Here is a 21883-nt window from a genome sequence, read left to right on the forward strand (position 1 = left end):
CAATGACTGGATGAGGACGTCGTCCAGGTAGCAATGTAGGCGCACTGGGCAAGATCTCAGGAAAGCCACCACTGCAGATAGGATCTTTGTAAAGGTTCGAGGTGCCGAGGACAGGCCAAATGGCAGAGCCCTGTACTGGTAGTGGCGGCCTGCATAAAAGAATCTCAGGAACTTGCGGTGAGCTTTGCGAATGAGAATGTGGAGGTAGGTCTCCTTGAGATCTATGGATGTTAGGAGATCTCCTGGCCTGATGCAACCCAGAATTGACTGAAGGGACTGCATCTTGAACCTCTGGTATGCTATATGATAATTTAGCTTTTTTAGGTCGAGGATCCCCCTCCACCCCCCGGAGTTCTTTGGGACAAGGAAGAGTATTGAATAAAACCCTGACCTTTCCTGACCTGGTGGAACCAGTTCTATGGCATTTATGTCTCTGAGGTGAAGGATCTCCTGTTCCACGTGAACCTTCTTGACCGGACAGGAGGGGACTGGACACCAAACGAAGTGTCAGGGAGGGGGAGAAATGAACTCTAATGTTAGACCTATGCGTATCGTCTGAAGGACCCACTGGTCCGACGTGATCCACTTCCATTGGGCGTGGAACCGCTATAGATGCCCTCCTATGGGAGCCATCTGCTGGTGGTCACTTATAGCGTCTGAAGGGTCTGGAATTGGACCCTCCATGATAGGGACGTTTAGAGAAGGACTGTTGACGGTTCCTGTCACGAAAGGGCTGGCGGTCCTGGGACCTATCTGTGCCCTGAGATGTTGGAAGGAACTGGAGGTAGACGGCTGCTCTGAGTTCTGAAAGGGCTGCCTCCTATAAGTCTGTGAACCCTTACGGTCAGATTTTTTGTTGACCAAAGGCATAACCTTCTTTTTGTCCTTGTTTTCAACCAGGGCGGTGTCTAGGGACTCCCCAAAAAGCTTGCCATCCTTAAAGGGAGCCGAGACGATCTTCCACTTGGATCACATATCTACGTTCCAATGTCTGAGCCATAATAGGCACCTGGTGGTGACATTAGAAGCCAGGGATCTAGAAGCAAATTTGGCAGCGTTCAGGGTAGCATCAGCAGTGTACTCTGTCACTGTGATAATTTCGTTAACATCCTGTTTTAATTTGGTATCCCCCGCCGGAAGCTTGGCGAGGCGCTGTCTCAGCCAGAGTAGAGCCAGCCTGGACAGGAAGGACGCAGAAGAGGAAGTTTTAATGGCCCAAGCCACCGCATGATGAGTCTTGTGGCGGGCATTCTTGGCCCTTTTGTCCTCCGCCTTGAGCCCTTCTAATAGTTCAGGGGGAAGCACTGAGTTGGAAGTGAGCACCGCGACAGGCGAGTCCACAGGAGACAATTTCAGTAAGTCATCTAGACTTGGGTCAACCATGTACAATTTCTTGTCATTACCACTAGGGGTGGCAAGGGTGCCTGGCTGTGCCCATTGCTTTTGCACTACATTAAGAAATAACTTTGGAACTGGCACAATTTCTTGAATAGGTTCTGGCTCCTCAAAGAGTCCCTCGCTGAGATCCTCTGCTGCAGGAGCAGTTGGAGCTGGATTAATAGTACCAAAGAGGGTCGAGGCTTTGGTCTTGTTCAAAATAGTTTTGAAATTAGTATACTTGAACAAGCCAGAAAAGGCCGCCTGGTCGGGAACAGTGGACTCATCCTCTGAGAATTCTGGTTCTATTCCCGGACCAAGGTCCTCCCTCCCAGTCAGAATCCTCACTGGCCAAGGAAGAATGTGATGACTGAGGGGGCTGGGCCTGAGCCACTTATTGCAAAGGTCCTGATGTCAGGAGTGGGAGTGATTTGCGTGGGCACTTGGCCCGTTGCAACATGCCGGCCTCTATCCCTTGGGAAATGGCTCTGGCAATGACATCCTGCATTTCTACAGAAAGATCGGGTCCCCTATCTTCCGGTGGGCAGGCTCCGGGTGGGGGCTGAATAGCCGGTTGTTAGGGTGCAAGGGTCCCCACTGTGACCAGCTCCTCTTCCAGATCAGAAGGACATGCAAATAGCTCTGCTCGATCGGCCAAAGAAGGCCCAGGGGAGCCTACCATTGCAATGGAATCAGCAGAGGATAATTCCTGGCCTTCATCCTCACTCTCTAACATCGGAAGATCCTGACCAGATTGAACCCTGGGCCTGTAGTTGAGCCCTAGAAAAATGCTTCTCTAAAGCCTTCTGGAGTCTGATGGCATTTCTGTCTAGGCCCGAACTCTCCTTAGTCCCCTGCCTAGAGTAAGGCTTGCTTGTTCTAATGGCCTCCCTGGCTGCCTTGCCAGCCTGTCTGGTACAGGCCCTGCTGGTGGAAGGACCAACCTGCTGCTCCTCAGGGGCCCCATTTGCCATGATTAAATGTGGGATGTAAGGCCTGAAAGAAACTTTCCCCCACTCACCACCTCAGACAAACAGCCTTGGCACTCTGGTGCAGAGTCACTGAAGGCAAGGGCAAGCAAACCTCAGCAGTCCCTTGATCCTGAAGGAGAATGGTACGAGCTCCAAGCTCCCAGCACTCATGCAGGTCAATTAATGTGGGGCGCAACCACATGGGCCACCAACTTTTGCTGCCGCCCTCGATGTAAAGGTGGAGCTGTGAATAGGCAAACCTGCCAAAAGTCTGGACAAGTAGGCTTCTAGTGGCGACCTGCAAGGGACAGGCAACCAGGCGGCTATAGCTGTTTTTTGCGGCAAAGGTAGGTCAGCAAAATGGCAGCCGGAACTTTTACCCTCTCAAAATGGCCACCATGTGCAACCCTCTCAAAATGGCCACCACGTGTGACACTCTCAAAATGGCCATCACCACGTGCGACCCACCTAAAATCGCTGCCCGCATACACTGGAGAGCTCTGAGGCTCTGTGCCAACAGCCGTCTCACTCAGAAGCACAGTCTGCAGCAACAGAGGGCTCAGCAGGGCTACAATCACAGCGGGATCACTGTGATCGCGCTGGCCTCAGCTCTCCAACCCATGCACCTTCCCCCACAGCTGCCTGCAGCCTCATGACGCCCGAGCAAACCCAGGACACCAGAGAGGCTGAAATTGGTGAGAACCAGGGAATTAAATTAAAGGGAGACTCACCAAGCCTGCTACAATAATCAGGAAGTAGAATAGAATCTTTTTGTAGTAAATAGAAAAATAGAGAGTCCAAGCAATCAATTAGGAATGAAGAGAAACTGGAAGCGCCTCCACTGGGCTTAGCTGAATTGAAAAAATCTGAAGATTAGTCGGCACCAGAGGCTTGGCTTAAAGTTTCAATTCAGTCCTGGGCAGATTGGCTGTATTTAACCCATGCTTGGACTCTCCAGAGCAGCACCCAGAAAAATAACTATGTTATTCTGGAATCTTCTTTGCTTAAGAAAGATAAAAAGCATTGATTTTAAAATTGAATAATTAGATTTATTATAAATATAAGAATATTTGTGTAAATACTTAAAAGGTATTCTTTCCCTAACTTTCCCAATAAGCTTGTCTTGATATATTGCTTTCATTTTGACTATCTTATGATGTAGTCCAGAATACTTCAATAGTTAAACTTTTACTGCTGGAATTTTTGCAGTCAGTTATAAACAGCTCCTCTCAAGGACAGGAAAAGTGCTACGGGAAATTACAAAAAACTTCATTCTGAGCCTTAGCTTTCCTAACTTTATATTTGCGAGTTCAAGGTATTTGGTAATATTCTGACTTACTTATGTGTCCCATTTTTTATTTATTCCTTTTGTCTTTCAGTTTATCAGAGTTCTTTGTATAACCATGCTGTTTTCTTCTTAGATTTTCTTTTTTCTTTTTCAGTGGTATTGAGCTGGACTGGCCATTTATGATCATATTTTTCAGGGTTTCCCAAGCTTTTTGTTTTCCCCTTTAAGATTTTCATCCATGGAATCCTTCCCAAACTCTAAGTTTGTTAAAATCAACAATGTTAAAGTCTAGAACACTGATTTGATTATGTTCCATTGTTTGTTTTTGCATTATATTGAATTCCAATATGACATGATCACTCAAAGTTCCAGCAACTTCAACCCCCTCTATCACTTCTCTGTTGGTAAGAATTAGGTCCAGTATAGCTGTTTCTCTATTTCCCTCCTCTAACTTTTAGATGGCAAATTTGTCAGCTAGGTTGGTCAGGAATGTATTCAATCTCCCATTTGATACAGAGTTTGTTTCCCAGTTGATGTCAGGGTAATTAAAGTGCCCTATTACAGGTCAACAGGGACGCCATCACCACTTCTCTACATATTGCATTGAGCAACCTTGAGAAATCTGGTATTAGACTGCTTTTTACAGACTATAGCTTGGCCTTTAATACCATCTTACCAGGCATTCTCATTGAAAAGCTGACCGACCTGAATTTCCCTCCCCTCACGTGACTGAATCAAAGACTTCCTGACAGATCATCCACAACAGTGGTGAGTTCTGGATTCCGGTTGGAACGGGCCCGGCGTCCACATGGATGCACGGGGTGCACGCATACATGCACATGGTGCATGCATGCATTGTACCTGCCAGCGATGCCTCTGCAAGCCTCCGCGACTCTCCAGCTGCTCGGCAGAGCATCGCGCAGGTGCTGTACACGCCATGAGTGTGCTTGGAAGCACTGAAGGCTTTAAAGGACAGGTAAGGAGCTCGGGCGGGAGGGGTCTCCGGAGCACCGTACCAGAATGGTACCCGGTGCTCCGGGCAAGCTCTGGTATGCCCGTACCAGAGCGTACTGCCTGCAACCCACCACTTGTCCACAAACAGTAAGGGTTGGGTCCTTTACATCTTCCATGCTTAAACTTAGCACAGGCTCCCCTCAGGGCTGTCTGTTCAGCCCTATCTGTACTCGCTGTATACACATGACTGCATATCCTCGAACCATCCAACATCATAATAAAGTTTGCAGACAACACAATGGTGCTGGGTCTCATAACTGAAGGGGACGAATCAGCATACAGGGAAGAAGTCCAGAAGGTATCCACATGGTGCTCAAAAAACAACTTACATCTAAATACTAGTAAGAAAAGGAGATGGTGCTAGATTTCTGGAAGCACAGAGAGGAACCTGACTCACGGTATATTGAGGGGGGCTGTGTGGAGAGTTTCCTCTTTTAAATTCTTGGGAGATGTTAACTTATTAGTCAAGATCTCACCTGGAAAAACAACTTGTCCTTGGTGATTGGCAAGGTCCAACAGAAAATTCATTTCCTTAGAGTCTTGCAAAAAAAAATCAGGTGGAATAAAGGCTGATGACCTCTTTCTATCGGTCAACAATAGAAAGTGTCCTCACATATTGCATTATGGTTTAACTACTGTGGACAGGAAGGCACTACAGAGAATGCTCAATTCGGCACAAGTAACCATTGGTTGCTCTCTAACTCAACTGGATGACATCACCAGGTTTCACTGCTTTAGCAGAGTAAGGAAGATACTAGAGATGATTCACATCCTGGTCAGTGTCTCTTTGCACTTCTACCATCGGGAAGAAGACATCAAAGCATAGCCAGCCAAACAAATAGATTTAAAAATAATTTCTATCCTTGGGCTGTCAGACTCATAAACACAACCACAATCACTCCACGCACATGCAGAAATGTATGGCTAGTTTTTCTTTTTCTTTTTTCTTTTCCCCAAATTACTTACATTGGGATTATTCTTTTTACTATTTATGTTGTTTGTATTTGTTGTCATGGATTGCACCAGTGAGGCTAAAACAAAGCCAATTTCATTGCATTTATTTTGTACAATGACAATAAAGGAAATACTATACTATTACTACTTTGGTGTATTTTCTACATATATTAGTTAACTGATTAGCAAAAAAATCATCTATTTTTTCTGTTTGGTTGGGTGGCCTGTAGTATACGCCTATGGCAATGTCATTCCTTTATCCTTTTATATTGACCCATATATATTCTAGGAGGGCTTCATTCTTTTTTTTAAATATTTTTTATTTTTTTATTTTCAAAACAAACACAACACATCCTTCTTTACATACTGTAGAATGTGTATCAGTTGGTTACAAAAAGGCTTTCGTGCATCTCTTCCACAGTCAACAAACATAATTCATATAAACTCAAGTATTTTAACTCAGATATTTATACATCTTACCATCATCATACCTCCATTTTCATTTATTTATTATTATTTATTTATTTATTTTATTGAACTTATTAGTCGCCCCCTCTCCCCACAGGGACTCGGGGCGACGTACAGAGCAATAATCAAGATAGCACCATATATCGTGCAGAGGAGGTAAAAATAAGTCCATAAATAAGCATACTTACAAAATTTAAAACCCCAAAAATATTAAACTCTAAAAACTTTAAAAAACAAAATTTCCCATTATAAAATAACCTGGGGTGGCAAGATTGTAACGTTATGCCAGGCCGGCTTGACAAAACAGGTAGGTCTTCAGCTTCATACGGAAGGAGCGAAGGTCGGTTGTTGTCCGGATGTCTGGGGGGAGGTCATTCCAAAGGGTAGGGCCCACCACAGAGAAGGCCCTACTCCTGGGCACCGCCCTCTGGCACTCTCTAGAGGACGGCACCCGGAGTAGCCCCTCTCTGTGTGAGCGAACGGGTCGCAGGGATGTATGGGGCAGGACGCGATCCCGCAGGTAACTGGGCCCTGTGCCATGGAGCGCTTTGAAGATGGTAACCAGTACCTTGAAGCGCACCCGGTAGGCCACAGGAAGCCAGTGCAGCTCGCGCAGGATAGGTGTTATATGGGAGAATCTCGATCTCCCCATAATAACCCGCGCGGCTGCATTCTGGACCAACTGCAGTCTCCGGGCGCACCTCAAGGGGAGCCCCATGTAGAGAGCGTTACAGTAGTCCAGGCGGGACGTCACCAGCGCGTGAGTGACTGTGCGCAAGGCCTCCCGGTCCAAAAGGGGCCGCAACTGGCGCACCAGGCGAACCTGGTGGAACGCCCCCCTTGCCACGGTCGCCACGTGATCTTCTAAGGTCAGCCGATCGTCAAGGAGGACGCCCAAGTTGCGCGCCCCTTCCACCGGGGCTAATTGCTCATCCCCGATGGTCAGCGATGGAATATGCTGATTGAATCGGGAAGCCGGGAACCACAGCCACTCTGTCTTGGAGGGGTTGAGCCTGAGCCTGTTGTCATCCATCCAGACCCGTACGGCTTCCAGACACCGGGCCATCACTTCGACAGCCTCGTTGGGGTGGTTTGGGGTGGAAATGTACAACTGAGTATCATCAGCGTACGGATGGTAACTCACCCCAAAACCACGGATGATCTCGCCCAGCGGCTTCATATATATGTTGAACAGGAGAGGCGAGAGGATCGACCCCTGTGGGACCCCACAAATGAGGGGCCTTGCGGTCGACCTCTGCTCCCCCGTCAACACACATTGCGTCCGGCCAGAGAGGTAGGAGCGGAACCACTGTAGCACGGTGCCTCCAACCCCCAACCCCTCCAGCCGGCGCAATAGGATACCATGGTCGATGGTATCGAAGGCCGCCGAGAGATCTAATAGGACAAGGATGGAGGAACAACCCCCATCCTTTGCCCTCCAGAGATCATCCACCAACGCGACCAAGGCCGTCTCCGTGCTGTGACCGGGTCGGAAGCCGGACTGGCGCGGGTCTAGATAATCAGCTTCCTCCAGGTGGCGCGGAAACTGCTGAGCCACCACACTCTCAACAACCTTCGCTAAAAAAGGAAGGTTGGAGACAGGACGATAATTTGCTAGCTCCTTTGGGTCCAGAGAAGGCTTCTTGAGCAGGGGCCTGACCACCGCCTCTTTCAAGGCGGCCGGCATCAGGCCCTCCCCCAACGAAGCGTTCACCAGTCCCAGTAGCCAGCCTCGTGAGCCCTCCCAGGAGGCCAGCACCAACCAGGAGGGACACGGGTCCAGTAAACATGTGGTGGCCCGCAGTCGCCCACGCAACCTGTCCAAATCTTCGATGACAACAGGGTCAAACTCCTCCCAGCATGGTCTCTCAAGACTAGTCTCGGACGTCCCCACTGGAGCACTGGAGTGGGTCCAACCTCTCCGGATATGATCGATTTTATCCTGCAGGAACTCTCCAAATTCCTCTGCCCTGCCCTGCAATGGGGGGTCCCGCTGCTCCTGTGACAGAAGGGAGCGGGTCACCTGAAACAGGGCGGCAGGGCGGTTCTCTGCGGACGCTATAAGAGTGGCACAATACTGACGTTTGGCCACTCTTATTGCCACAAGGTAGGTCCTTATGTAGGCTCTTACCTGTGTTCGGTCAGCTTCGGAGCGGGAGGATCTCCACTTACTCTCCAGGCGTCTCCTAAGGCGTTTCATCGCCCTTAGCTCCCCGTTAAACCAGGGGGCCCTGGTCGATCGTGGCCGTCGGAGAGGCCGCAAAGGCGCCACCCGGTCCAAGGCACCGGCAGCCGCACTATTCCATGCGGCTACCAGGTCCTCAGCCCGGGGGCGGGACAGGTCAGCAGGAGGTGGCCCAAGCTCCGCCTGGAACCTATCCGGTTCCATCAGGCGCCTGGGGCGGAACCATCTGGGATAATCTGGTTCCGCCTCCCCGCGGTGGGGAGTAGCGCCAGGGAAGTCCAGCTGGAGAAGTGAGTGATCTGACCATGACAGGGGCGTGATGACTAAATGCCCTCTTCCCAGATCACTCGTCCACTGGTCGGAGACAAACACAAGATCCAGAATGTGGCCTCGCTTGTGAGTGGGGTCCTGAATTACTTGAGTCAGACCCATGGCTGTCATGGAAGCCATGAATTCCCGGGCTACCTCGGATGCCTTTCCCGTCGACGGCAGGTTGAAATCCCCCATCACTAGTAGTTTGGGGGTCTCAACCGCCATCTCCGCGATCCGCTCGAGGAGCTCGGGCAGGGCCGTTGATGTATGGCGGGGAGCCAGGTATACTATCAACAGGCCCAACTGACTCCCTGGGCCCCACTTTACGCCCAGAGACTCACAACCAGATGTCTGCGACACAGTGAATTCTCTCGGTGCCAGATCGTCCCGGATGATAATTGCTACCCCCCCACCCCTACCTTGGGCCCGTGGCTGGTGGAATACACGGTAACCTGGAGGGCACATTTCCCTGAGGGGCAACCCCCCCTCCGGGCCCAACCAGGTTTCCGCTATTCCTGCGAGGATTTGATTATAATTGTTTAAACGTCCTTCATCATAAAATATACCAAGATTTAATACATAACCACATACTGGCATTTCATTTACTATTTCTAAAATCCTCCAATAATACTGAATCCTTATGTCCTATTCTAGCTAAACATCCATAATATTTAATAACAAAGTTTTCTAATCCTCCTTTCCAAATCACTGTTTACAATTTACATCCAGTTTCCTTATGTTGTACCCATACCTGTATGTACGTTGTTATCATTATCCCTCCTTTATTTAACTATATCCTGCATCATAACATTTTCTCCCTAATAATCAACTTAACTGTATCTAACTTAGTTCTTTTTTATTAACCTTTATATATAATCCAAAAGGATTTCTAATCTTCCTTTCATGGGTACCATTCAATATTCATATCCAATTATTACTTATCATAACACTACACATTGTATACATTATCATTATCAATTATTTATTTAACTATATCTATTATCACTAAATTTCGCTACGTTTATCTAGTTTCAATTATACTCTTCCATCTATCAACCTGTATCTTTCCAGTAGCAAAACAGTCTCATATCTTCTGCCATTTGTGGTGTCAGTCCTCTAATCATCTCCTTAATCAACTTTGTATGGACTCCTCTTAGCAACTCCTTGCTTATAAAATCTCTCATGTAATTTCGATGCGCTTCTTCTGTTTCCTTAATCTGCTTATCTTTGATTGTCAGTAGTGTTATCAATGATATTGCTAATAAAATTTCTCTCTTTAAATCCATAAATTCTTTTGTTTTTTCTTCTTCTGTATCTTGCCATCTGGGGTAGATTTTCCCTCCATTTAATTCCTCTTTCAGAGACAAACCAATCACCATAAATATCAGCAATTTTAATTTATTTATATTCATTTTCCTCTTTGATTTTTAGGATTTTAACCACCACTTTTTCCATTTGATAAACATCTCCAGCTTCTTCATCATGTTTTACAGATACTTGAAGTCTTCCAACTTCTTCTCTATCCTCTCATATGTGTTTGATAATTTCTGTATTTCTGAGAATATCTTTTGCAGACTTAAATTTTCTTTCTGCTGTTGAAATAGTGCCATTATCTCCAGCTAACAAACTCTGCTGCTCTAGCTTGGAAGGTTTTAACAAGATTAAGGATAAATTCACAGTAACATTTTATTTTCACCTTCCTCTGGTTAAAGATATACTTCAAAGGGACATCTGTATGCTTTTCTTCTTATCACTCTCTATAAACAAGCAGTGAGACCTTGGAGTGCCAAGCCAGGATAATCAGTGAGAAAAGTAAGTGTTTCGTTTCCAATACACAAACCACCAGCCTCCGAGTAGCAGTGTTATTGTTGCAATTTTCTTTGTTTCTTTTTGTATATTTTTTGTATTTCAAGTTTAAAAAAAAGTCCGATTCTTGAATGAGTACACCCACAGTAATGAAAGAGGAGAATTTTAGTCCATAGGTTACAAAGAATAATAAAAGAAAAAAAATAGAAGAAAACTTAACCTATTCGTTTTAAAAGGCTTGCATAAATTCCATCCATGAAGATAGCATTTAAAAGATAACCCACTGTCCAAAACCATTCCAAATTTAATTCCGCCGCTTATTTCTTCTGTTCTCCAATTTAAATTAGTTTTAAGTTTTTTATAGGCAGTCTCTTTTAAAACGGTAAAAATTCCTCACCATCTAGAAACCGCCCCGACTTCATCAGCCTAATGGCTGGATTTTTTGTCGCCGGCTTGAAGTATTTCTCTTGGATCGATCAGGGACTTTGCGATGTCCCTGAGATCAGCAAGACGTATTCTTCCTGTTCACCATCCGTTTTGACCATCCAGTGGCAAAAGTATCAACAGCGATCTCAGAGCATTGAGATCGCACGTCGTCTCGTCACAACATTGGCTCCTCCTCTCTAGGAGGGCTTCATTCTTGATTTTGTGCATTTATGTAGAGATGTAATGCTCTCTTACATATAATGTAACTTCACCTCCTCTTTTGTTAGGTCTATTTCTTTTAAACAGTTTGTAAGCTAACCACCTCCCCAGTTTGTTTCCATTTTCAAAAAAATATTGTCCTGTTATCTTGATTTTCTGGGCCATTTCTTCCTGTGTAATCAAATTGAGTCTGTGTCTCTTTTTCCTTTTCTTTTTTACTTTTTTGTGGTTCTTTTTGCAGATCCGATTCCAATTTTTTAAGTTCTTCCTCTAATAGTAATTCTTTTTAAAAAAATGTGTTTTTTAATCCCTTACATACAATTGCAGGTATACATTCACATAGTTATTGTTCTTATTTGTATTTATCACTTTTATAAATTTGTTTCCCCATATAAAAGGTTAAAATATACATTCTGGGTTGCTTTGCTTACCCTCCCATACACCTATTTTATGTTGTCACCACCCTGCTTTCCCTTTCTTTTCTCCCTCCCTCCCTTCTCTGCTTCCTTCCTTCCTCCTCTCCTTTCCCTTTTCTTCCCTTGCTTCTCTTCTACTCCTCTTCCTCTTCCCCTTCCTACACTCTTCTTCTCTTTCTATATCCTCCAGCCTTCCTGTCCTTTCCTCTTTTTCTTCCTTCCCTCTCCTCTCCTTTCTTCTCCTCTCCTCCACTTTTCCTATCCTTTTCTGTTGTTGTGGTTATCTCTTTTCTTCTCTCAACTGGTGTATTTTCAGGGTGGTATTCCCGCAAACCCATTTATAATTTTATACTTATCATTTCCTATTCCCCTTTCTTCACTATCATATCCTATTTTTATTCTATGTCTCATTCTTGAATATATATTTGTATATTAATACTTTCTTATCTATTTTCCCCCTTTCCCCCTTTTTCATTTAATAGTGTGTCATCTGGGTTCTATATCTCTCGCTTACTTTCTTTTCTAGATTTATTTGTCTAACCAGTCATAGAATCTTCCCCATGTCTTGAAGTACACCAATTCCTCTTTATCTTTTATTCTCAAAGTTAGCCTGTTCATCTCTACACACTCTAATTTTTTCAATTATCTCTTCTTCTGTTGGTATCTTATCTGATTTCCAATTTTGCACAAATACAATTCTTGCTGCTGTTACATGTATAATCAAATGTTTTTTTTATTATATTTCTCTGAAAGGATACCCAATAAACATATCTCTTCTTGTCTCTTTTTCTTGTTTTTTTTCTTTCTATATATGCTATTGTCAGTCCTTGAATATATGCCTTTATTGTATCCCAAAGATTTTGCACTGATGTTTCTTCTTTTCTTTTTACTTTATTTTCATTTTCTTTCAGTTTCATTTCTTTTTCCATCATTTTTATGTATTATTTGTCTTTCAGTATATTTTGGTTCATTTTCTACCTCCTCTTTTTCTGTCCTTTCCATATCACTTTTATTGGGTTGTGGTCTGTCCATGTGTTAATCGTTATATCTATCTCTTTTGTATCTCTTCTTAGTTCCAGTATCATCTAAGCCATATCTATCCTTGATCATGATTTATGTGGGTTTGAGTAGAAAGTGTATTGTTTGTTTTCTGTATTTATTTCCCCCCATATGGCTTGTAAACTCAGTTCCTGCACCATCTTGAAGAATATGGTTGGTAATATTCTTTTTTTCTTATTTCTTTTATAGTCTTTTAAAATATCTGCTATTGCATTGAAGCCTATTAAACATATATTTTCATATTCTGTTTCTGTTATTTTTTATGAACTTTCCTGTAGAATTCTTTTTGGTTTCATTTGGTGCATAAATTGCCATGAGAAGTGTTTGTTTTTGTTCTGTTCCTATCTCCATCATTAAGATTCTTCCCTCCTCGTCTGTATATAACTGTTTGGGTTTTAACCATTCTTTGATTTATATTGCAATTCTTCTTTTCTTTTGTTGTGTTAGTGCTACCCTGTTTCCCTGAAAATAAGACCTTCCCAGATAATTAGCCCAATTGGGCTTTTGAGAGGATGTGCTAAAATAAGCTCTCTCCCAAAAATAAGCCCTCCCCAAAAATATTGCAACTCAGCAGCAGTCATTAGGTGACCACGCTCATCGCCCCCTGCACCTCAAAAATAAAAAGACCTCCCCAAAAATAAGGTCAAGTGCTTATTTCAGGGGTCAAAAGAAAATAAGACCCTGTCTTATTTTCAGGGAAACACGGCACATAGAGTTTCCCTATTTTTGAATTTTCTAGTAGTTTACTGTATTGTTTCTTGAAGTGTACTTCCTGAAGCCATATTCAAATTTTGTAGTTTTATCAGGATTTGTTTTCTTTTCACAAGTGAGTTTAATCCATTTATGTTTATTGAACGTGTCTTAATTTCTTCCCCCATTTTGCTATTTGTATGCAGTTCCCTGCTTTCTTGTAGTCCATGTCTCTCTTTTTTTGTTCTTGAACCCTCTTGTTCTATTTATTCTCTTTCGTTTCCTTCCTTCTTCCTGTTCTACCTCCTTATCCTCTTCTTGACTTCTACTTTCCACATCCTCCCTACTCTTGTTCTTCTTCAACAAGAAGAACAAGTGATGAAGTGGTGTTCAACAAGAACAAGTGGTGAAGTGATGTACAAAAAAATCATGTGCCTTATCTAATGTATCTATTTTAAATTTCTTCTCCTGCCAGGTGATCATGATTCCCTCCAGAATAAGCCATCTAAACATCACATTGTATTTTATTAATTGTGTGATTAGGAATTGGTAGTGTCTTCTCTGGTCCCTCACTCTCTTATGTATTTCTCTCAAAATTTGTACTTCTCTTCCCTTATATGTTATCGGTTCCTCCCTCACTTTTTTATACACTTCATCCTTTGTTGATTTTTTCGTGAACCTTACATGTACCTCCCTTGGCAATCTATCTCTCCTTGCATAATTTGTGTGAATTCGGTATACTTCATCAATATCTCTCTGTTTATTTTTTTTTGTAATATATCTGCTAATAATTTTGCTATTTTCGCTTCTAAATCTTCCTTGTCTTCCACTATATTTTGGAAACTTTAAAAAATGCAGCTTTCTCCATCTCAAGAAAAACAATAATTTCTTCTAATCCTGTTGGCTATAGTCAATTTTTGTTCTAATGTTTTCATTTTTCTTTCTGTTTGTTCAACTTTTGTTTCTACCATTTGGATTTTTTGTTCATTCTTAATAATTTTATTTTGTATATTTCCATTTTGTCATCCATTCTTCTGATATCTCCTTTCACTTCTCCCATCTCATTTTTTATCTGTTCCTGGGTTGTTGTTTTTTTGTTTCTTCGTGATTTTTTGCTGTTGTTTCCTGGGTCTTTAACATTGTTTCTTGCATCATCAGTAATGTTGCTTGCATACTTTGTAGGTTTAAGGTTGAGCTTGTTTTTTCTGTACCTAATATATTCTCTATAGAACGTTGGTTTGAGGGTGATGACATTGCCGGTGCTTTTTTGTTTATCTTGGTAATGGTTGTTGTACTTGTCATCTTTACTGCACGTACAATGTTTTTCCAAAATAGCATATAAATATTTAAGATTTTTCCTTTAAGTCTCCTCTTCCCACTTTCCAACTCAATATATATTTGGCTATTTATCCATTATTCACTATTGTAAATATTTCTACAGTTATGCAAATTAATATAATATAATAGATTAATTAAGTTGTTTAAAGTAAGTTGATATACTTATAATATCCTAATTTATTTTGACATATATTGTACATAGATCAAGTAATAAATGAATAGATAGGTAGCTAGGTATATAAGTTAACATACCTAGCTTTGACATAACACTTACTTATTTCCTTGGCTCAGCTGATAAGGAAGGAGAGCTTGTGGCTTAGTGGCTAATACAACTGCTAACATGTAAAAACAGCCCAGGTTCAAATCCAAGTAAGGGTATGGCTAGCTGATGAGAGCTAAATAGCTTGAAATAGATCAATACTAGTCTCCCTTTATTTTTTATCAGCACAAATGCAAGTTAATATATAAATATATGTGTAAATCAAAATGTAAATTAATTAGATAGCATATTCACCTATACTTAAATAATTGTTCTATTTCTATTTCTTATAGCCAATAAAATACAATCTTATAATTTTTTACATTCAATTCAACCTACTTATATATATATAATTCTACATTCAATGTTCAATGTTCATAATCAACTTTTTAAACAAACAAATCACCTTTATTTATTTATTTTCCAGGTACTTATATTCAGATAAAGTCCATTAAGTTTTAAAGTTTTCTTTTTCTTTCTTTCCTCAGCCACCAAATCTCCTAGAGTCTTTTCCTTGTATATTGTCACAGTTCAGAAAGTTGCATCAGCCATTTTGTATAGTCTCTTTACTCCATTTATATAACTCCTCAGGTCTCTAGATGGCGCTCTTGTTATCTCTACTGTTTACAGTTTAAGGTTTCAAATACCCAAAAGGTTTATATCATTTGTCCACTCATGTAGTCCACAAAGTTCTCTTTTTTTCCTCCAGTCCACTACCTCCGATGCAAACAGTATTAAATGTAAATCTGGAGTTTTTCCCTTTCTCTCTTCTTTCTTCTCCTCCCAAAACTCAGTGGCCAAAGGAAATTATCAACTCTCTGGTCTCTTTATCACGGCTGTTCTTTGGACAGCAATCCTGCACAACTCTTTAGAGCCTCAATTTATAGCTAACACTTTGAAACATACATCTTTTACCCTCTTTGGTTGCTGCTTCTCTCTCCAATGTTGTGTTGCATTCTATATTCCCTTCCTCATCAATGCTCTGGATCAGCCGAAAAGGCCGGGGTTTTTTTCCTGTCGGTTTCAATGAGTTTCTCTCGTCCGTTCGAGAGGTCGCCTATCTCCTCGATATTCTCAGAGGTCAGCCAAACAAATAGGTTTAAAAATAGTTTCTATCCTTGGGCTGTCAAGAGTCTTAAACACAATCACAATCACTCCAAGCACACATGGAAACGTATGACTAGTTTTTCTTTTTTCTTTTCCCGTAATTACATTACTTGGGATTATTCTTTTTACTATTTATGTTGTTCCTATTTGTTGTCATGGATTGCTGCCAGGGACTAAAAAGGCATGGGAAAAAGAAAAAAACGCCATGGCACCCGCCCAGGATCTCTCCCTTGAGTGAAAACTACAAAACAACCAAGAATTGAGGAGCACTTTGTTGGCAAGAGATCTGTAAGTAAAACTAACTCCCTCCCACCCATTTCCAACAATCTTGAGAGATTAGAATGGGACTTGCAAAGAGATTTGGCTACTAAAACAAAAGTTACTAGACTTTCCCAATCGTGGGGGGGGGGGGGACAAACTGAAAGCTAGCTGTTCTCACAAACAATGTGTCCAATTACATTCTGTGTAGAGTCTGAGATAAAAGCTAAACGTTTAATAATGACAAGTTAATTCAGAGTATGGAGAGTTTACCATGGGAAAATACAACAGAGTTTATGGCAAAGCAATGCCTTCTCATAGCTCAAATAGTGGTTTCAATATTTGAACAACTAATAGCCATTCAACATGATTTAGACCAGTGGTAGTCAACCTGGTCCCTACCACCCACTAGTGGGCGTTCCAGCTTTCATGGTGGGCAGTACAGGTTTTGTCCGATACTGAAGCACTTTCCTTTTTAAAATTTAATTGACTTCCCTACTTTATAAATCACAATTACTGTGGAACCAGTGGGCGGTTAGAAAATTTTACTACTAACAGAGATACAAAAGTGGGTGGTAGGTATAAAAAGGTTGACTACCCCTGATTTAGACACATTGAGAAAAAATATAGCTGTATTTCTTCAAGCACAATATCGGGCTCCATTCACCCCTACTAAAGTTCTTACAGCAGACTTCGTTAACTTGTATTGTATTGTATTGTAACTCCCATACGCAGGATAAGGAAGACGAAAAAGAGCAAAGAGATAGGGAAACAGTTAAAGAACCTGATAAAAAGTGGCAGTCCACTCAGAAAAATTGTCCCTCCCAAGACAAGGCAACAAGGGGGGGATGTATTAAGAGAAGTTTCACTGGAAGCCAGTAAAGCATCTCTCCCCTGCCACCAGGAAAATTAGGAATGCAATACTACAAGCAACCTATAAAAACAAATTGCAAGTGGCAGATCAAGAAGTGATAGTACTTAAAGAAATTCCCCCCCAAATGCTGAGATCCAGAAAGGACTATGCGTTTCTAGTGGATGAACTTAAAAGCCGTCAGATTCAATTTAGATGGAATGCTCCAGTAGGACTGGTGGTGAACCATCTGGGAGAAAGACATCGACTTAACACAGTTTGGAAAGCAAGAGATTTCTACAGCAGAGTATTACAGGCAGGATGTCCTCCGTCCCCAGGACCCAAAGAAAGGAAAGATACAGAAGACCCCAGGCAGCAAGGCTGGCAGACACAAGCTGGGGCTGTGAGCTTACTGGAGGAGACAGAAGGAATTATGGAACAAAGACAAACCCGGGCAGTTACTAAATGTAAAGAGCAAGAACTAAAGCTTCAACAAATTCAGATACCAGAAGCTGTGGGGGGAGCGAGACCGAAGGTGAAATCTCATGAAGATTTTCAGGCAGCTCTTAAAAAGCTTCAACGTGCTGAAGATGACAACTAAATTTCTAACTTGGAACGTTAATGGTTTAAACTCACCACAAAAAAGGAAAAAAATATTTCATTACCTGAAACAATTTAAAAATGACGTAATTTGCCTACAAGAAACACACATTAGAACACAAGATCAGAAATATTTGATGAATCCAAAATTGGGACCACATTTCGCTGCATCTGGTCCGGAGAAGAAAAATGGTATAGTTATATATTTAAGAAGGGATTTAAAGGCTGAATTAATTGAAGCTGATCCACAAGGAAGATATATTGCAATTGAATTACTAACAGAAGGCAAGAAAATACTTTTAATAGGAGTATATGCTCCCAATCAACAACAAGAAAAATTTTATAAGTTGCTTCATACTAAATTAATACAATGGGGTTATAGATCATGTGTTCTATTGGGTGACTGGAATGGAGTACTGGATTCAGTTCAAGACAAAAAGAGGCTCATACAAAGTACCCGAAAACGATCAAGACTACCTAAATCTTTTTTTTGGATATGGCAGATGATTTTGAGCTGAGAGATATCTGGAGAGAGCGAAATGCTACAGAACGGGATTTCACCTTTTTTTCAGATAGGCATCAATCCTTTTCTAGAATTGACTTTATATTAATTACAAATGATCTTTTTTCTAGGGTGAAGAAGACTAAGATATGCTCGAGAACTTTAACAGATCACAACCCGGTTTGGATAGAAGTTAAAAATGAAGAGCGACCAAGGAGGTCATGGAGACTGAATGAAAATCTATTTAAATATGAGAAAAATGTTATGGAATGTAAAAAATTATTGAAATAATATTTTGTTTTTAATATGTGGATATGGTTTGGGATGCAAGTAAGGCATACATGAGGGGTGTTTTAATGAATTTGAATAACATCCATAGATACGAACAAGAAAAGAAACGTAGGGAACTAGAAGCAGAGATTAAAAAGAAGGAACAGGAGTTAATATCCAAGCCACATGATAAAAAGATAAAAGAGATAATTAGCTTGCTGCAAGGGCAGTTTAACATGTTGATATCAGATCAGGTAGCTACTAACCTTCTATATGCTAAGCATAACACCTTTTGTAATGCCAACAAACCAGGCAGATGGTTATCATATATGCTAAGGAAAAAACAAAGGTCTCGTATAATAGAAAGAGTACAGTATAAAGGTAAAGAAGTTTTTCAACAGGATATGATTAAAAAGGCTTTTTTTATAATTTTACACAAGATTGTACGCTGGTGACAAAATACAAGGTTTAGATATTGATAGATATTTGGAGAAAGAGAAAATCTCTATACTTACAGACCAGCAAAGAGCAGGACTGACTCAACCTGTAACCATAGAAGAGATTCTTCTGGCAATTAAACAGTTAAAAATGGGTAAGGTTCCAGGCACAGATGGCTTGCCTGCAGTCTATTATAAAAAGCTACAACTAGAGATGGTGGAACCTCTCAAAGAATTATTTAACAAAATACAAGTGGAAGGCAGAGTTCCACCATCCTGGAGAACTGCTTTTATTTCTCTGATCCCTAAAGAGGAACAGGATCCTACCCAGCCAAAAAAACTACAGACCCATCTCACTACTTAACACAGACTATAAAATTTTTGCTAAAATATTGGTAAACAGGTTGATGCCAATCATGCAACAATTGATTCATAATGATCAGTCTGGTTTTATACAAGGCAGACAAATGAAAAGCAATGTAAGACAAATCATTAATATAATGGAATATCTGGAAAAGAACAACCAGGTCCCGGCAGTGCTCTTATTTTTAGACGCAGAGAAAGCATTTGATCAAGTTAATTGGCAATTTTTAATAAAAATCTTACAAAAGATGCAGTTTGGAGAGCATTTTATACAATCTATTACAGCAATATACCAGAAACAGACAGCTCAAATTATAGTTAATGGAGGTCTAACAGAATCTTTCCAAATCGAGAAAGGAACAAGACAGGGATGTCCCCGTCTCCCTTATTATTTATCTTAACCTTGGAGTTGTTGTTGAATAGAATACGTGGGTCCGATGAGCTTCGAGGAATTAGGATCAGACAGTATGAATACAGAGTAAGAGCATTTGCGGACAACCTGGTTGTAACTTTAACCCAGCCGGAGGAATCTGCTATAGGCTTAATGAATGTAATTAATCAATATGGCCAAGTATCTGGGTTTAAAATAAATTTAGGAAAGACAAAGATGATAGTTAAAAACATATCTATAAATCAAAAAGAAGAACTACAAAGAGCAACAGGATGCGAGATAGTAAAAAAGGTCAAATACTACATTACATTACAACCTCGAATGGGAAACTATATAAATATAACTATGAACCACTATGGCAAAAAGTACAGATAGAAATGAACAAGTGGGAAAAATTACAACTGTCCTGGTTGGGAAGGATAGCAGCAGTTAAAATGAACGTCTTGCCTAAGTTTTTATTCCTTTTTCAAACGGTGCCAATACTTAAAAAAGACGCAAACCTGGAAGAATGGCAGAAAGGTATTAATAAATTTGTTTGGGCAGGGAAGAAACCGAGAATAAAACTTAAAATAATGCAAGATATACGTGAAAGAGGAGGTTTGAAAATGCCTAACTTAAAATTATATTATGAAGCAGTAGTTTTAACAACAATTAGTGACTGGATTAATCTAACAGAGGATAGAATACTGAATGTTGAGGGTTATGATTTGCTATATGGCTGGCATGCTTACTTAATATATAATAAAAAAGTAGACAACATATTTAAAAGCCATATCTTAAGGAATGCTTTGCTGCGTGTTTGGAAAAAATATCAATATAAACTAAATGACAAGATACCTATATGGGGGGTGCCCAGACACGCAATAGAGAATATAAGTATAAAACAAAAACAAGATGTGACTACATATAGAGAACTTCTCAGTATGGATAGAGGTGTGCTGCAGTTGAAATCTTTGGATGTATTAAGAGACGAAAGGATAATTCAAACGTGGTTCCAGTATGGACAGCTGCAGGCTAGATGGCAAAAAGATCAGAAAATTGGTATTATTCAAACTGAGGATAACTTGGTAAAGCAAATTAGAGACCAAGGTCCAATGCACACAAAAAGGTTGTATAATGTATTAATAGAAATAGACTCCGGAACAGAGTTATTCAAAGATTGCATGATAAAGTGGGCACAAAACTTTGAGGAACCAATAATGATGGAAACATGGGGAAAGATCTGGGTAAAAAATGTAAAATTCACACAAAGAATTTGAGAGAAAATTTTTATAAAATGTTTTATAGATGGCACCTTGATCCAAAAAAACTAGCGTGTATGTACCCAAACTTACAATCCAAGTGTTGGAGATGTGATAGTGCTGATGCCACGTATTACCACATTTGGTGGATCTGTAAAAAAGTTAAAGCATTCTGGATAAAAATATGGTGGATCATTCAAAATATTTTGAAAAAGAGGATAAAATTCCTGCCCCAGTTGTTCTTGTTAGGTATAGTTGCAGATTCTACTGTTATAGAAACTAACTTGATTTTGAATCTAACGACGGCAGCAAGATTGTTGGTGGCGCAATATTGGAAGAAGGAAGAGTTGCCTACTATACAAGAATGGACATTAAAAGTAGCAAACCTAGCCGAGATGGCCAAAATATCAGCGTATTTGAAGGACCACTCACAGGAAAAATATAAGTTGGACTGGAAAAAATGGATTGATTATATTCAAAAGAAATACCAGACTAAAAAGCTTCAATTAGCTTATGAATGAAGGTATAAGAAATACTACAAATTATTCAAAGTTAGCAGGAGAAAGCGGGAGTTAAAGCACAAGAATGGTCGAATGTTAAAATTAGTTAGCTTACGTTAGCATGTTTGTCAAATAATTTTACCCTGTAATTTGCTCTGGGAGGTCAGGGGGAGGGAGGGATGGAGACGGGGTAGGGTTGGGGGGAGAGGGAGGGGAGGGAGAAAATAATTGTAAAACTCATTAAAAAAATTTATATCCAATTTTAACTCATTTTTAAATGTATTCATGTATAATGAATTGCTTGACATGTTAAAACGTTAAATGGGGGAAAAAACAGTGGAAACTCAGAGGAAACACTTAGAACAAAAAGAAGGAGAAAAGGAGAAAGAAAAGGGACTAAATGAAGAAGAAGAAGATAACACAAAAGAAAAAGAGATTGGAAAAGAAAAATACTTAGATGACTATGTTGGGATTTACAGTTACAAATCAAAAGGAGACAAAGGGGAAGTGCCCCCCAAAAAGGAAAAATAAAATAGCAAAGGTGGAATTAATGGAGAAATATGGGGGGGGGGGATTGGGGAA

At 40.9% G+C, this 21883-nt stretch overlaps 2 protein-coding genes across 11 annotated transcripts in view; both read right to left on the reverse strand.

The window, feature by feature from the left end:
• HDAC4 (histone deacetylase 4) overlaps positions 1 to 21883 on the reverse strand; it is a 318456-nt gene that overhangs the window by 235549 nt on the left and 61024 nt on the right. The window lies entirely within an intron of this gene.
• Positions 3081 to 7177, reverse strand: LOC309387489 (uncharacterized protein). 2 transcript variants are annotated; one of them, XM_081943997.1, is made up of 3 exons: positions 5353 to 7177; positions 3751 to 4669; positions 3081 to 3713 (listed from the first exon to the last, which is right to left on the reverse strand). In XM_081943997.1, exon 1 carries the CDS (start codon positions 7136 to 7138, stop codon positions 6353 to 6355), a length of 786 nt encoding a protein of 261 aa, XP_081800123.1. In that variant the 5' UTR covers positions 7139 to 7177; the 3' UTR covers positions 3081 to 3713; positions 3751 to 4669; positions 5353 to 6352. The 2 variants fall into 2 exon arrangements, with proteins under 2 accessions (XP_081800123.1, XP_081800122.1); XM_081943996.1 differs by having other exon boundaries at positions 3081 to 4669.

This window comes from Natrix helvetica (assembly GCF_964273705.1).
Source record: "Natrix helvetica genome assembly, chromosome: 2".
Taxonomy (NCBI): Eukaryota; Metazoa; Chordata; class Lepidosauria; order Squamata; family Natricidae; genus Natrix; species Natrix helvetica.